This window comes from Megalobrama amblycephala, linkage group LG10, assembly GCF_018812025.1.
Source record: "Megalobrama amblycephala isolate DHTTF-2021 linkage group LG10, ASM1881202v1, whole genome shotgun sequence".
In the NCBI taxonomy this organism is placed as follows: domain Eukaryota; kingdom Metazoa; phylum Chordata; class Actinopteri; order Cypriniformes; family Xenocyprididae; genus Megalobrama; species Megalobrama amblycephala.
The window spans coordinates 35,368,585-35,386,162 of NC_063053.1; the positions used below are offsets into that span (position 1 = coordinate 35,368,585).

Genomic DNA, 17,578 nt, shown 5'->3' on the forward strand with positions numbered 1-17,578 from the left:
ACACATCTGTGACAGAAGACTGAACCTAGAGAAAATTTTTGTGATGTTTCTTCTTTTTCTTTTGCCCACTATGGACTTATCTGCAGTCCGTTGTCTTTGTTTGGAGCAGGAGCAAAACCTTGAAGACCACACAAGGGAATTTTTAGTTCACGTGCCCCAGCGTGCAGTCCAAGGCACCCCTGTCCATGGACGGTCCTCAGTGAAACTTTGCCACCTCTTTGGAGTGGGTGCTGGTGAATTGTGGATTGCCCTTCATCGTTTGCTCAGTGGAAGAAGACCCTGCCAGCCCCACTCCAGACCAAGAGCCCAGCCATCCATCCACACAGCACAGGCATACTGCCTAAGCCCTTCACAGACCCTGAGCCCGTGACCGCCACAGAGCCTGAGCCCAAGCAAAAGCCTATGGCCATCTTCATCCTGGAGCCCGAGTCATTGCCAGTAGGTGTCCTCATGGAGTAAGTGGATGGAGTGGAGCCCCTCTCATACTCCCACCAATGAGGGTGAGCTGTGTCTGGCCTTTACATTATTATATGAGGAAGTGGAAGAGGATATTTGCCTGAGTCTCCCTTCCCTGCTGGTCCTGCCCAGCCCCAAGTCTCCTATGTCTCCAATGGTCCCACCCAGCCTCCCTCTCCCACCTCCTCTACTAAAGACAGCCAGTCCTTCAGCCTCGCCTCTGCTGGTTTCCTTCAGTCCCTCGGCTCCCCCTTTGTTGACTCTACTCTGCTGTGTGGATCTGCCTTGGGTCTTACGGTCTCCAGCTCTGCCTTTGCAATGGGATCCCATGGGTCTGCCTCCAGCCTCTGAGCCTGTCACTCCACCTTGGCCCATCAACCAGTCGGCTCCACCTGGGCTCCTCCCTCCCTCGGCTCCACCTGGGCTCCTCCCTCCCTCGGCTCCACCTGGGACCGTCGTCGTTATGGCTCCACTGGGCTCCCTCCTCCCTGTGGATCTGCCTTGGTCAGTCATCGCTCTGCCTGTACCATGGACATCACCTTCAGCTGTTCTTCGTCCCTCCACCCCTTCAGCTCCATCAGGCTCTGCCTTCTCTCCAGCTCCGCCTTGGTCCTCAGTCCCACTCTCTGGCACTCAAGTTCCACCTCGCAGCTTACCATCACGGCTCCGCCTTGGCCTCCAGAACCTATGGTGTTGTCCGGTGTCTATGTCTCCATGGTTCCATCTAGGTCTCCAAATCTCCTGGCTCCTCCGCTGGGGGAGGAAAGAGCTACTTAGTGCGGCTTAACAGGGAAATGAGCACTCGATTCGATGTTCTTACGAGTATTTATAAACTCAAACATATTTATACCTTGCAAACAATATTGGTACAAAACAAAAAACACAGATAACATGCGTTTTAAAGCTGACCTACCAATTTCAGGTAGTAGGCTTTTTGTCTTCACAACGACTCTTCCCGCCTGTCTCGGGTCTTACGGTCTCCAGCTCTGCCTTTGCAATGGGATCCCATGGCTCTGCCTCCAGCCTCTGAGCCCGTCACTCCAACTTGGCCCATCAACCAGTCGGCTCCAGCTGGGCTCCTCCCTCCCTCGGCTCCACCTGGGACCGTCGTCGTTACGGCTCCACTGGGCTCCCTCCTCCCTGTGGATCTGCCTTGGTCAGTCATCGCTCTGCCTATACCATGTACATCACCTTCAACTGCTCTTCGTCCCTCCACCCCTTCAGCTCCATCAGGCTCTGCCTTCTCTCCAGCTCCGCCTTGGTCCTCAGTCCCACCTGCTACGCCTCTGGCCTCTGGCACTCAAGTTCCACCTCGCAGCTTATCATCACGGCTCCAACTTGGCCTCCAGAACCTATGGTGTTGTCCGGTGTCTATGTCTCCACGGTTCCATCTAGGTCTCCAAATCTCCTGGCTCCTCCGCTGGTGGTCGGACAGCTGATTCCATTCTGGCTCCTCCCATTATTAGTTCCACCATGGGCATTTATCTTGGCTGTATTCTGCATTGTTAGTTGTATCCTCCCTCCATCAACTCCACCTGGGACTGTCACCCTGATGGCTCCACCGGGCTCCCTCATCCCTCCGGCTCTGCCTTGGTCAGTCTTCGCTCTGCCTGCGCCACGGACGTCCGGGCCTTCAGCTGTGCCTCATGCCTCTACCCCTTCAGCTCCAGCTCCACCTTGGTCCTCACTCCCACCTGCTCCACCTTAGTCCTCTGGCACCCTTGTTCCACCTTGGCGGCTCATCATCACCTAAGGTGTTGTCCGGTTGTCTCCTCAGTTCCACCTAGGTCTCCAACTCTGGCTCCACCGCTGGTGGTCGGACAGCTGACTCCAATCCGGCTCCTCCCACCATTGGTTCCACCATGGGCCTTCATCCTGGTTGTACACTGGGTTGTTATTTAGATCCTCCCTCCATCAGCTCCTCCCTGGCTCCTTCCTCCATCTCTGCCATGGTTTTTCCATTAACTAGTCCCCCTCTGGTCACATTCCTCTCCAGCTTCACATCCTCCTCCAGAGCCCCCACCCTCCCTCGTCTGTTGGACTCAACAATATATAGTTACGGCTCGAGGACTTAATAGTTACGGCTCGAGGACGCACCTTCCAGGAGGGGGATGTAGTTTAAAGGTTATGTTTAGTTCTGTTAGTTCATTTGTGTTTTATTTTGGCTTTAGTTGTAATTCCTCATTTATTTCTATGGTCTCTGATTTAATCTCACTAAGCTCTCTTCTAAGCTCTCCCTGTGTATTTAAGCTATTAGTTTCCTCCGTTCATGGGTCATTCTTGTGTATGTGTATGTTAACGTGGTTGTGTTCAATACTTATTACTTGTATTCTCCTGCATGTTCCTGGTTGGATTTATTAAAGACTGTTTTATTTGGACTCTATCATTGTGCGCTTTACTACAGCCACACATCTGTGACAGTTGGACAGTATAACAAGAAATAATATCAATATTTTTCAGCACACTTATCAGTATTATTATACATTTTGTTGCTCTGAAATGGTTTAAAATGTTTTTCTCAAAAAAAAAAAAAAAATCTATTTTAATAGTACATTATAACTAAATAAAAATAAGAAAGATGGTGTATATTATAAGATTATAATTTTTAACACTCCAGGTAGGGCTGGACGATTATGGCCTAAAATCAAAACCTCGATTAATTGAACATTTTACCTCGATTACGATTAATGAACGATTATTTTATTTCTGATTTTTTTTTTTTTTGCCCTCATAGTTCACTGACAAGGTTTGTACTGTAAATAGCCTATGATTGACTATTAAGGTGGGATATTTTTTTCCTGTTGAAAGAGTGATCTGACATCATAGCTCACTATCAGCAGTTATTTCATCTATGGTTTGTAACATTTCTTACAGGTTTCTGCTCGTTGTAAATCAGATAAAGATAAATTAGCACAGTACCAGTAGTGATTGCGTGTGTGAATTAGTCATACCGTCTCTCTATTAATTGTGAAGCTGTGGGTTGTAAATAGTTCCTTCAAAAGTAGAAAAAAATAGATGCTATAACTTTTGAGTTTCTAAGCTATTTTAGTGATAAATCACAGGACAGCGCTGACAACAAGTTTCTGCGTTCCTCTGTGTGCGCGCGATCTTCACGTTTTGCGCAGCTGTTTGTATGAGTGTTCGTGCCACATGCAGCTGCGCGAGCGCGGCATAGATATATATATATCTATGCGAGCGCGGTAGCTCGATATAATAATACACATCCGATCGTCTAATCGCTTGAATGTCCAAACCATAAAACAAATACAACTGACAAAGTTTAGTCAAGACGCAAGGCTCACCGCTCGCGCGCCATCACTATGTGTTGAACCGGCGTTCACCTCCGTGTTTTGCTTTTATGCCACTGACTGGACTGGGCGGAGTCACGTGGCTACACACGCAGTTATGTTTTTAAGGGGGAAGTATTAACAGGATTAAAAAACCGAAATAACCGACATGGGAAAATTACGTCGGTTAGAAGTTCTGAATTTCGGTTTCGATTACTTTTCGATTAATCGTCCAGCCCTAACTCCAGGTCAAATTTATTTATTAAGTATTTATATATTTTTGTATAAAAAAAGTCACAAAAACAGTTGCAAATGAGTAGGTTAATTTAATTGAAAAATACTCATTTGTTGTAATGAATAATATGGCAATACAGCACTGATTGAGTCTATACCATTAACTACAAATAATAATTTTTAATACTTTTACAATGTATATTTTACAGCAGTGTTTCTCAACCAAATTCCTGGAGGCCCACCAACCCTGCACATTTTGCATGTCTCCTTAATTAAACACACCTGATTAGGGTTATCAGCTCATTAGTAGTGACTCAAAGATCTAAAATGGGTGTGTCAGACAAAGGAGACATGCAAAATGTGCAGTGTTGGTGGGCCTCCAGGAATGTGGTTGAGAACCACTGTTTTACAGTATTGGAGTCACCTCTGCTACTACTATTTGTTATGCAAGGTGCTGACTTGCAGGGCATGGTAAAGTGTAACGGACTGACCCAGATCCCGAGTTAAACATCTATTTTAATCATGTAGCTGCGGTTGCTGGGGAACGAGAGGACCTGGGTGAAAGCAGGTCAGTGAGGCAGAGAGGTGACTTCAGCGGCGTGGTATTCAGGACCATGGTCAGGCAACGGTCATGCTGCTGGAGCTGCAGTAGCGAAAGGCCTTCAGATAAGATGTCTGTCGGTAGCCAGTATCTCACGGGAGCGTTCGTGTTTACTATAGGGAACTGCTACAATCCTGTATGTGTATGTGAGGGATAAAAAGGCTTTCAACACAGCATAAGGGATGATTCATTGTGAAATGATACCTCAAAAAAACATCCTCTTACAATGGTCAAACATCAGTCCTGAGTAATTGTTTGCAACAAGCAGTGACTAATTGTTGAGACACTGTGATGCTGAACTTGGACAACCAGTAACTCAGTAATATTAATCAATCTTTTTACAGTAAGTGCTGGTTTGGCCTTTGTCAGAACTGCTGTGTTTAAACAGGCCTTTTTCAAGGTGCACCAGTGTCTCGCAGTCATAAAATGGGTCCTTTGTCTTTTGAAGGATAATAACTACAGTGGTGGGAGTGTCTTATCTCTTTACTATTTCAAATATCGTTCATTGCTGGAGATGATTTCCCATGAAAGAATCCCCTGCAAATCCTTAAAGGAAATGGATTCATGACATAATGGTGATAAATTCTCCTGCATTATAATGTGATTAGATAGATAGATAGATAGATAGATAGATAGATAGATAGATAGATAGATAGATAGATAGATTAGATTAATTAATGGTCATTTTTCATTTACATTTTAAAAACTTGATTAAATTCTTAAGGTTCATATAAATTTGTATTAAATAAAACACTGAGTCCCCCACACTGAATTCAATTATTGACCAAAACAAATGATTTATGATTCAAAAATCCATGCATTGGCAGGATTTGTAACCGATGCATTGAGAAAATTCATGAATTTTTACACTGCTAATAGATTGATAGATTCTCTTCTCACTTTGTGGCAGGTACGAAAGCACGTGAACGACCTGTATGAGGATTTGCGTGATGGACATAACCTGATCTCCCTTTTGGAGGTGTTGTCCGGTGAGACACTGGTGAGTATTGCTCTGTTTCAGCTGTTCAGTTATCACTTATTGTCTGTCCACTGTTTGAATCTGAAACACACTTGAAAAGCAGTCTTGAAGCGGAACACTTGATCACATGTGCAGTCACTTGCTGTTTTTGAAGGGGGCATCTTAGATTCACCATCCACACCAGTCCACATCTGTGTGTGTGTGTGTGTTACTAATCCAGCAGGCCGATTAAATGTGCACTCACACACTGATGAGCTTTGCTAAAAGTGACGTAACCAGTTCCTGCACACTCATGCTTTACACCAGCTAAAACATCTGTGCAAATAGTGTAATATGTGAACATGCTTTTGCTTATTTACACACTAGTGTACAACAAACCCTTCATATTCACACTATAGCAGTTTTACACTAAGAAAGATGTGTATTGTGTTACAATACATTCAGTGTCAGCTTTGGAGGAATTCTCATTCAGCATCAGATGTGCTGTAGAGTTGTGTAAACAAACACATACTAGCAGATTATAGTATGCAGGCCACATTTTAGAAGCCGCTGAGATTGTGGTGTCAGTATTTGACAGGTCTGGGTTTGTGTGTAATATATATTTTGAGACCTCATAAAATCATTGTTTTGCCTGTTAGTTTTGAAGCTAACATTTATGTGCTAGTGTGCCCTTCAAAGTTGACACAATAAACCTTGAGATGCACATTTAAAATGTAAGTCAAAATATATTTATTATGACCTTATCCTTATGAAAAAGTACACCTTAGGCTAGTTTTAAAAATACTTTTTATTACAGAAACATATGCTTGTATATATTATGCTTGTACAAATTATATATTTGGTGAGATATGTTCTCTTAAAGGTGCCCTAGAATTAAAAATTGAATTTACCTTGGCATAGTTGAATAACAAGAGTTCACTACATGGAAATGACATACAGCGAGTCTCAAACACCATTGTTTCCTCCTTCTTATATAAATCTCATTTGTTTAAAAGACCTCCGAAGAACAGGCGAATCTCAATATAACACCGACTGTTACGTAACAGTTGGGATCATTAATATGTACGCCCCCAATATTTGCATATGCCAGCTAATGTTCAAGGCATTAGACAAGGGCAGCCAGTATTAACGTCTGGATCTGTGCACAGCTGAATCATCAGACTAGGTAAGCAAGCAAGAACAACAGCGAAAAATGGCAGATGGAGTGATAATAACTGACATGATCCATGATAACATTATATTTTTAGTGATATTTGTAAATTGTCTTTCTATATGTTTCGTTAGCATGTTGCTAATGTACTGTTAAATGTGGTTAAAGTTACCATCGTTTCTTACTGTATTCACGGAGACAAGAGAGCCGTCACTATTTTCATTTTTAAACACTTGCAGTCTGTATAATTCACAAACACAACTTCATTCTTTATAAATCTCTCCAACAGTGTGTAATGTTAGCTTTAGCCACGGAGCACTATCAAACTCATTCAGAATCAAATGTAAACATTGAAATAAATATCATACTTACGCGATTAGACATGCTGCATGACGAACACTTTGTAAAGATCCATTTTGAGGGTTATATTAGCTGTGTAAACTTTGTTTATGCACTGTATTATAGTTGAGAGCTTGGGGGCGGGGGAGCGAGAGATTTAAAGGGGCCGCACGCTGAATCGGCGCATATTTAATGATGCCCCAAAATAGGCAGTTAAAAAAATGAATTAAAAAAAATCTATGGGGTATTTTGAGCTGAAACTTCACAGACACATTCAGGGGACACCTTAGACTTATATTACATCTTTTGAAAAAACGCTCTACAGCACTTTTAATATCATCTAAACTTTGTCTCGTGTGCATATCCTATACCATGTAATCAGGTGTTTGTCACATGACTAATTAATTGCTGATTGTGAACTCTGATAATGTTTGTTGTTCACACCCTGATGAAGGCTCATTAGCCGCAACACGTCGGTGTGCGGTTACATGTCACCTGTTTTCAAATGCCTAAGCCATGATTAAATAAAGTCTTTTTATATTTTTCCTAAATACTCCTAAATGCCTTGGATTGATATTTTTTAAAAGTTAACTTTTCCTCTGAATCAGAGCATTTACTGCTTCCCCTAAAAAATGTCCAACATTTTGAATGTGAACAAAAAAAACCTTTTTTCCTTCTTCTTCTATAAATTTTGTCCAATCTTAACCTAATTTTGTTCAGATGATTGTGAGGCTGAGCCAAAAACAAATATCATGTTTTTTTCAAAATTCAAAATTGTTCCTGAGAATTTGTTTTACGAATTTGACGACAAGCACACCAGAGTGGATGCGAGGCTGTATCTCTGCAGCACTTTGGCTTTTTGAGACAAAACTTGGTGGTGACTTGAGGGTACATGCACAGTTTTGGAACAGCCTACTAGTCAAGAGATATGAAAATGGCTATTTTTGGTTAACTTCTGTACATTTTGACCAAAAATCATAATATTGAACTCTTTATATTCGGTGTGGCTTGCTGAACATTTTGAATTTTGAATTAAAATGCTGTATTTAACATACACATTGACATATCATTACGAAACTTGGTATGTGTCTTCAGTACCATTCCCTGAAGCCACATGTCAAGTTTTGGGTTGGTGCCATCTAGTGGTCAAAAAATATGAGAAAATGTACAATTATTCTTTTAGCTTTTTGGAATTTGAAAGTCTCACCTCTTTCTATTCCTTTGGTCCTACAGAATCCGATTTCAACAGTGAAAAAAATCACCATAATACTACAACCAATCAAGCTTCATGCAATTGGTGGGTTTGGCGCAGCCCAGTAATTGCTGCTTGCAGCTATATTTAGTTATATGTTTATATTTGATTAGTTTTTATTCTTGACATTACACCTACATTTATTCATCTAGAAGATCATTTTATCGTTAGAAACCAAAAACTCTGTTCAGACTGAGGGATCGAGTTTAATTTGACTGAGAATTCCTCCAGAAGCTTTTACTGTCAAGTCCGGTCATTTTGTGATGCGAGTCTTTAGTTTGGCTGCTGACAGACCTTCTCATCACTGTAGAGAAGTGCCCCCTTTCTTTTGATGACACCCTGTTTCTTTTCCTCCTTGTTTCTGTCCTTCTCATTTTCTTCTTCTGTCCATCTCTTATGTGTCCACCTGTTTCTGTGTCTGTATGTGTGTCTCTCTCTCGTGCTCACGTTCCCGCGGTAAGCCAAGGGAGCGTGATTTTCTGAAGACGTTACGGTTGGTGAGTGCGGCTGACGCATGCACGGTTGAGCGGCATGGACGTGACCACGATGATGATGATGATGATGAGGATAAGGGGGTAGGTGTGGACACGTGTCCTCCTGCCCCCTCAATAACAGGACTAATGTAGCGTGTGCTGTGATATTAACTGGAGTGCAAAACCCAGAGAAGCTTGGCTTCTCATCAGTGGACTGTAGGCATCTAGAACTTTCCCGATCTTTACAAATTCACCCGATGGTTAGGCTGAAGCCACAGGGATGGGTAAATACCATGTTCATAATGGCTAAATATTGCCTTCTGGGGTTTCTGTGGAGAGCTCTAGAATGCCAGCTTGGTCATTTCTCAAGACACAGAAGCTTGAGCTGTGAACTAAAGGCCTGATTCAAGTTCCTTTCGCTTCAAGAGTGCATTAAAGACCCCATGAAATCAAAGTTTTGTGGCTTTTAGTTCATGTCTGTTGAGGGTTAAGGCCCCGATATACTTCAAATGAAACTGATGAACTGGTGTGACGTCCATGCGAACAAAATCTTGCCAAAATGAAGTTTCTGGAGTTCGAAATAGCTCATCAGAGGCTGGTAAACGCTTTCGAACTACCCATTGGTCCGTGATGTAATAGGTGGGTGTGGCTCTGAGGCTCCACCTTCTTTGACATGAAAATCTCCAGTTCATTTCTTCTGCTTAGTCCGATCAGACATGAGTAAAATCATGAACACACTGGAGAGCTGCTTTATAGTAGAAACTGAAGTTGTAATTCTAATTGAAAGCAATACTGACACAGTTTTTCATGTTTAATACTGTAAAACTGCTGCTTTAAATCAATCTGTTGTATAAAGAACTGTCTAAAAAAAACGTTACATGACTGAAATGCAAAATTGCAGAACAGGTGCAAACATATCAACATCACTATGATCAGATGCTTACTGAATGGCTCTTTTTTTTTTGTTATTGATATGAAAGTGCGCAGCACATATTTACATATTCATTTAAACATCGCTCTCAGCATAGGGCTGTGCGATATGACGATACATATCGTTACCATGAAATAAAATGTCTATTGTTAGAGATTTTGCTATATCGTATATTACGTAGTATGTAAATATATTGCACTATTGACACTTCTGAGTGATGAAATGCATGAATGAGAATATAAAGTGCAGTGCTTGATGTTAAAAGAGTTATAAACGGAATGTATCCTGAAAAGGAACTCGGTGCAGCGCTCATGCTGACTGGCACACTGCCAAAGTGCACGCATGAAACCTGCTTCTCTCAGAAGGCGATCACGAATTAGAGACGTGCTCGATGTTAAAGTGTATTAAGCACATTAAGTAGGGGTGGGCGATATATTGATAGACACGATTAGCCGGTTGAAATTCGTCAACTGGTAGAGATTTTGGACAATTGTCTCTGTCACGTGAGGTCACGAAAGCGTGAGTTTTTAAGCATTGCGGTTTAAAAACAAGTGGTTTTAAACCGTTTAAGTGCAATTAGCAGCGAAAGACAATTCATTCCAGCATATGCACGCTCTCTGAGAGACATGAAGCCGCTGCTCATAGTGCGCGTGAACTGTTAAATACACATTAAATACACCTATGTGCCAAAGTGACCACGTATTTTGAGAAAATCTCTCACTGTTTGCTTTTGAAACTTTAATAAGAATAAATGTATATTTAATTTACACAGTAAAGACTATGCATTGTTTTTTATACCTTTGATTGCTTTATACATTTTCTAGCGCTTGAAGTTTTTTCATGTAGGTCTATTTCGTCTGTCTTTGTTCTATTGTAGTTGGTTTTCTTTGCTCTTTCTTTAGCACAGTTTATTTGTCTTCAGTTAGCTTGAGTTTTTTAGGCTTTTCATCAGTTGATGATAATTATGAAATTTCAATTATATAGAAAATTTTAATATCATAAAAATCGTATTTAAAGCAAAAATAACTATATCGTGATATATACTCATATCGTGATATAAGATTTTGGTCATATCGCCCAGCCCTATCTCAGCAGTGTAGACAGTGTTTGGGTGGTTCACTAAGAGTATATTGTCACAAAGGTATTTCCAACTTCTTTTTACCCCTGAGTGAAGAATAACAAAAAGAACTTTGGCTTGAGTATATCGGGGCCTTTGAAATTGATGACATCTCTGGCTCAGCGACACATTTTTTTCTTAGTTTGAATGAAATCCACAAAAAGTTTTAAGTGATTATGTAGTTTTTAAGCTGTCATGAAGTCAGCGTGATTTCAACTTCATTTTTTAAAACTCTTTATTGAAAATGTTTTTCAATTCCTAGGGAGGAAATGAATAGGAATAATACTTGAATAATACACTGGAAAAATGTAGTATACAGGTTTACATGAAAAACTGGTACAAATGTTTAAGTACTGTTCATATCTGTTTTGTTAACATTATTGTCGTAAAATGCAGTCTATTGCTGATTGATATTAAAAAGAGTAATTTAAAAATGAGTGCTTGACTGATATATCACCAAGGCCAGTATATCGTTGATTTTTTGGCATTTTTTAATTATCGGCAATAAGTTCTTCTGTTTGACTAATGTGATGGAGGCGGTAGTTTTATTTAATTGGTGCATCTTCTGACTTTTTATTCTCTTTTTAACAGTTCTAATACATTATTAGATAGAACTGTTAAACAAATAAAGCAAACCGAATATGAAAAAGTATTATAGTGTTTATATTATTAGTAATAGACAGGCAAATACTATAACACTTTCTCATCTATCGTCGGCATTCAGCAAATACACATTTATATAATTTGAACAAGTCTTTGAATATCTAATAAACATTTAATTTCACAAACCTTGCAGACCTAGACCTTATGAATGCATGCTCGCTTTTCATTTTCGCTTTTGAACGTGATCGGGTAGTACACTTCATAAAGGAATCATAAACTTATGTTGGTCACAGAGCTTATTTTTTTTACAAATATCCAAAAGCCAGTGTAAAAATCCTATTGGGTTTTTGTCGAGGGAACCAGTGTGATGTCAACCTACAGGTTGACCTACAAAAAATTTGCCATCACTGCAGCACTCTAATGCTCGTAATTTGTTTCTTTGTTCTTATTTTATTACTTTAATTGTTTGAGGACTTTTTACTTACATTAGTTAGCCTAGTACTAGTGTTTGCTGTGGAATTGATATTTGGCATCTGTATTTATCCCGTGTTAATTTTGTTGATGAATAATTTTTGTCATAATTTTCATCAACGTAATTTTTTTCACGGACGAAAACGAGACGATGACAATGTTTACTACACAATGTTTATATGGTAATATGTTTTAGACGGTTGTAAGAATGCATATTTTATCTCCCTCATCTGAACTTAAATGAGCAAACTGCAGACATTTCAGAATAAGAGTCACGGTCTACTTTCGGGATGGTTTATAATTATTATTTTTTCCTGGTAATTATTGTTATTATTGTTTAAACAATAAACTATATTTAATTTAATTTATATTTAATTCATAGTAAGCTACTGTATCTTGTCAGAGAAAGGAAAGACTAAGAACATTATTTGACACATTATTCAATATATTTTACAAGTATAAGGGTTATTATAGTTAACTAAACCTAAAACCATAAAAAAATCGTCATTACTTGAAATAAACGTTAACTGAAATAAAAATAAATATATATAAAAAATGTAAACTTATTTTATTTAATCTAGTTTCTAAGCTTTAGCTTAACCTGAGGTATTAAAATAACAAACTTATAGACATTTAAAAGCAAAACTAAAAGACATAAACACACAAAAAATACTAAAACTTTTAACTAAAATTATAACGAAAGCAGAAAAACTAAAAATAAAATCTAATAAAAATTTTAAATGAAAACTATAATAGTACCTCAATAAAAAAGTGTGTCAATTCCTGAAAAGTACTGAATTTTGCTCTTTTGTGTCTTTTTGCACTTGAACGGTCAAAAAACGTCCACTTCGGCGAGCAAAGTACAGTTGGGTGAACATAAACAGTTTGGGGAATATCAGATGTACCTATATCAGTGTAAAGGATCTGTGTATTGTTGACTAAAACTAAATCAAAATTTGCTGTCATTTTTCACTGTGTTTATCAAAGCATTTCATGGGGTCCTTTAATGTTCATCATGATTTTAGAAAATTACACACTTATCTTTAATCAAAATCGCTATATCATGTGATGGAAACCTTTTGTTATTGATTGATAGAACATTTTGTCATTTCTCACAATTCTGTGAACAAAACACATGGAGCTCATGTCAGTCCTTTACTTCCAGACTCTGTGCTGTTGCACTGAAGGGCAAAACAAACGACGATTCTCTTAGAGTCATCCATCATCTGCTCTATTGTGCTCATTTCTCTTTAAGTCTACCCACACTGTACTGTACATTAAGTTTGAGCTGAAATGAGGCTTTTTTTATGTTTCAGCTGGACAGTGGAGATTTTCTCTTTCTTTCCATCTGCTTTATTCCCATTTAGTTGCTTCCCGCACCAGTCTCGGCCCACTTCACGACTTTGACCTTGCGTTTGGCTTTGTGTTCCTTCAAGGCTTCATATAACTTAGTGCAAACCTGTCATGTACATGTGTGAAGTTAGCAAGAAACATCACCTACTTTTGTCAGGCGAACTTGCCCATTCAGAGAGGGGATTGATGTGCAGTAGTTGATGATAGGGGGCGCTGTGAGTTTCTCTCCCCGCAGGCAGAGCGTCTGTGTGACGGTACGGTGAGTGTCTGGTGCCGAGAGCTCGGCTGTGTCTGATTATACGTGTTCTGACGGCTTCTCCTCTCTCTCCTCCCCTCACAGCCGCGGGAGAAGGGCCGCATGCGCTTCCACAGACTCCAGAATGTACAGATTGCACTGGACTATTTAAAAAGACGACAGGTAAGACCAGTGGGAAACATAATCAACATAGGCAGATTTTTAATTATTTTTTTTAAGCAGTTCATTTCATGCTGCAGGGTCATACCCACCGTAGACATTGAGAATTAGAAATGGCCAAATTGTCCCCCCCAATATTTGGTATTATTGATGTTTCTCTGCTGCACACCATTACACACTTCTCTGATTGTTGAAAAGTTAAAAAAAGTTACATTTTTAGGCTGGTCTGCCTCGGCGCTCTGTTTGAGATGGCCAATCAAATCAAAGAAGGCGGGGCTTCACAGAAGACGAGTGCAAATTCCAACACAGCGCTTTAGTTTTAACAGTAAAAGTGTGCGTGGCAACATTTAATATCACACAACTTTTTTACTATAGTAATGTTTAACAACCGACAGAAATATCTAGTAATGCAAACTCTTCTATGACATTTCACCATTTTGAATTGGAAATATATGTTATAAATTTACCTTATTCATGTAATTCTGAAAACTGAATGTGACAAGACTAAAAGCGTCTTGCATTTTTGACATAGGAGTGAATGTGTGTGTGTGCGCGCATATTTTGAAATAAAATTTTATTTGCAAGTAGTTTAAATCGATTACTTCACAGTTAGACCTACAACATATTTTATGTGCCGTTATTTTTTTGTTATTCCCTTAAATCCCTTTTAATCCTCTAAATATATTGTTACTTTACATAAAAATAAAAAAGGTCCCCCAGTGTTCAAGACATGGTTATGGCCGTTTACAAATTTAGTGATTAAATAAGTTTATATTTTTTGTATAATTTTGTGCAGCACTATAAGAAATAGTGTATAATTTTCTGCTTCTGAAATATAAAAAAGACTTTGTCTTTGTAAAGTAGATTAAATGGTCATTGAAGCTCAACAACAAGAATGAAATCTCATTTACAAGCCAAACTCACTGCAGTTGTTGATATCTGCAGAATTCTTGCTGTGCAGTATCATCTTGATAACATAAATCATTTGCAGTAATGCTACTCTAAGCTACATTTGCAATTCAAAATGATGCTGCTTTGCTCCCACAGAGATATTTGACTGTTTTTCACCAAGCAAATTTCATACGTTTAAACTAAATTATTGTAAATTCCACTCATGTTGCACTTGTGTGACATAAGATTCCTGATGGGTAAACATTGACAAATATTGTATTATACCAGTAGTTTTTGATAAATGATGCATCTTTCAAAGGAAATAGATCAAATCTGCAATGCATATGTGCTATGGGTGGGCTTTCATTTCTATAGAGAAAATGAGAAGAGACATCTAATTTGGTTATTTCTAAAAATACAAGCCCAAGCAGTTCTGCTCAGAGGAAGCAGACTTTGACATCAGAAATCATAAATATTTGAGATAGTCTTCCCTTTAGCTGACTGTTTATAAAATATTGCATGACCTCTAATTTGTAATTGCTTGATTATGCCATAAATATATTTCAGTGCACTTTAGAAATCATTGCCTTATCCAAGATCAAGCATGGTTACAGTTGTGAGAATGCTGTGAAATATTCATCACTGCAGGCTATTGTTATGATTCGCTGCACATAATCCACATTCTGTTTTCATTATCGGTATTAAAATCAATGAATATCAACGTAACAAGCCACAACCCATATATAAGTGCATAACAGTGATTTTTTTATTGTTTGACTCAAAATAGTGACTAACCCAATATGATTAAAGACAGCAGTTTTCTAAAATAGTTGCAAAAGCAATTATTGATAATAATAATAAAAAAAAAAATTGAAATCAACAATAACAGTGTATCAACTTCACAGTGGCTTTAAATGTAGCTGTTTCAATCAGAATATATAAAACTATCCAAGCAATTATTCCCCATTATGCTTTAAATAACAGTACTGTACTGTAGTGCCCTCTTGTGGTGAGCCACTGACAATGTTATGTCACTGTCAGAAGCAGCATGAGGTTTATTATATATTTATTGCTCTTAGAATTATGTTTACAGTATAGGCCATCATGCACTTGTATCTACAGTATTTTACATTTTTAGGGTATATATTTATCTAGGTATGTGTTTTTAAACCATATGGAAAGTGTATAAAGTATAAAAACACTCTTGCATGTGCTTCTGTGGACATTACAAATAATATTACATGCCTTCGAGCGCTTAATCTCATCTCATTTGCTACTGAATTAGAAAGAATTAATTAAGCAACTGAATTAGATTTAAATGGCCATGAAATTGAGCAGTAATTAAATCTTACTGAATCCAAAATATAGCCTTGCACATTGTAATGTTGAGGTGAAAAATTACATTTAAATTGCATATGGTTTTGTATGTGTCTTTGTGTATAAACACGCATTGATTTAAAATAAATAAATAAAAATGTCATTATATATTCAGTCATGTGTTTCATGTCTTCATGGAATGATGCAGAGCACTGAATGATTATGTTCGTTCACTCCTCGTGTCCTCAGGTGAAACTGGTGAACATCAGGAATGATGACATAACGGATGGAAACCCAAAACTGACATTGGGATTAATATGGACCATAATTCTGCACTTTCAGGTGAGTCGGCTATTTTTGTGTTGTTTATTTGTTAAGTTATAGATGTTTGAAGGGGGTCCACCCTGCTTATTCCCCACGATGTGAAACATGGAGAATATGCCAGTAATAAATTATTGATATTGTTTTGTCTTAGTTTCATTTTGTTGATGAAGTTTTGCATGACTAGCATTCTTGTGTGATGTTTTAGCTCATTAGATTTACTTGGGAACATGAAATACATGCAAACTGCTTTCGTTTTGCAGTTCATTCTCTGACCACAAGAGGTCAGACATGTATTTGCTGGAGGGTGTGCACTGCGCAGATATTGAGCGAAATGAGACAAATATGCCCTGTATTTACTTCTGTCTGTGGCTGTGATGGCTAACCAACATTGTTTGTTTGACTGCTGTATTTCAGCACATACTGTGTGTTTATGCTGGCTTGAGTAAGTAAACATGCTGTTATTGTACAAAATCCCTGACCAAAGACCAACATTTTCATTTTCAACTGTAGCTCCTAGAGCTTTTAAACTACAACCACCCATAACACCCTAGCAACCATTTAGAAGTGGCCTATCAACCACTTAAGAACACCTAGCAATGTCTTAAACTACTTTCAACATCTTAGCAACGCCCTGTCAACCGCTCAGGTTATCTTATTAGCTGCATTGCAACCCAGCAAATCATTTGGACGTTTAATAACCATTGAAAAGACGTCCCTCCGACACGTCCCGTCATGGTTGAAAAATAGTTCCAAATGAAATTTGAATGGACGTCTGTGACATTATCTTATTAATTAATTATTATACATTGAAATGCATGTAGCTAAAAGTCAAAGTAACAATTATACATGCCACTCCAGAGAATTACAGACATGTACAAACGTATCTGAATGCATTTTTCTGTGTTACATATTTTTACCACTTTATGCTGTCCTACCGCAACTTTTTTTGGCCAGGTACACAACGTTGCCATCGGACCAGTGTTTGTTGGGAACTGCCTAGCAACCACCTAGCAATACCTTTAACCACTTACAGCACCTTGGCAACTAACAATGCCCCAGAAAGCACTTAGAACACCTCAGAAACTTCCTAGAAACACCTTAACAACCACCTAGAACACCTTAGCAACTGCCTGTTAACTCCCTAGTAAGTTCTGAACCCCCTTGCAACTGTCTAGAAACCTAAACATGCTAACACCCACCAAACAATGCCCTATCAACCATTCAGATTTTCTTAGTAACTGCCTAGCAACCACCTAGCAATGCCTTAAATGACTTACAACCAGTGTCGGGGAAGCTACTCTGAAACTGTAGTTTGACAAGCTACAAGCTACTCATAAATTAAAGTAGTTAAACTACAGTCAAGCTACCCTTTTGAAAAAGTAGTT

The 17,578-nt window shown here is 38.8% G+C and overlaps 1 protein-coding gene across 12 annotated transcripts in view; it reads left to right on the forward strand.

Moving 5' to 3' along the window:
- Positions 1-17,578, forward strand: part of dst (dystonin) — a 215,873-nt gene that overhangs the window by 54,675 nt on the left and 143,620 nt on the right. For 8 of the 12 annotated variants that reach the window (XM_048205886.1, XM_048205887.1, XM_048205888.1 and 5 more), the window contains exons 6-9: positions 5,489-5,578; positions 8,760-8,795; positions 13,587-13,664; positions 16,119-16,211. In XM_048205886.1, the coding sequence (XP_048061843.1) occupies positions 5,489-5,578; positions 8,760-8,795; positions 13,587-13,664; positions 16,119-16,211 (297 nt within the window). The remainder of the gene's footprint in view (positions 1-5,488; positions 5,579-8,759; positions 8,796-13,586; positions 13,665-16,118; positions 16,212-17,578) is intronic. The other 4 variants (XM_048205896.1, XM_048205895.1, XM_048205897.1 and 1 more) reach the window with 1 other exon arrangement.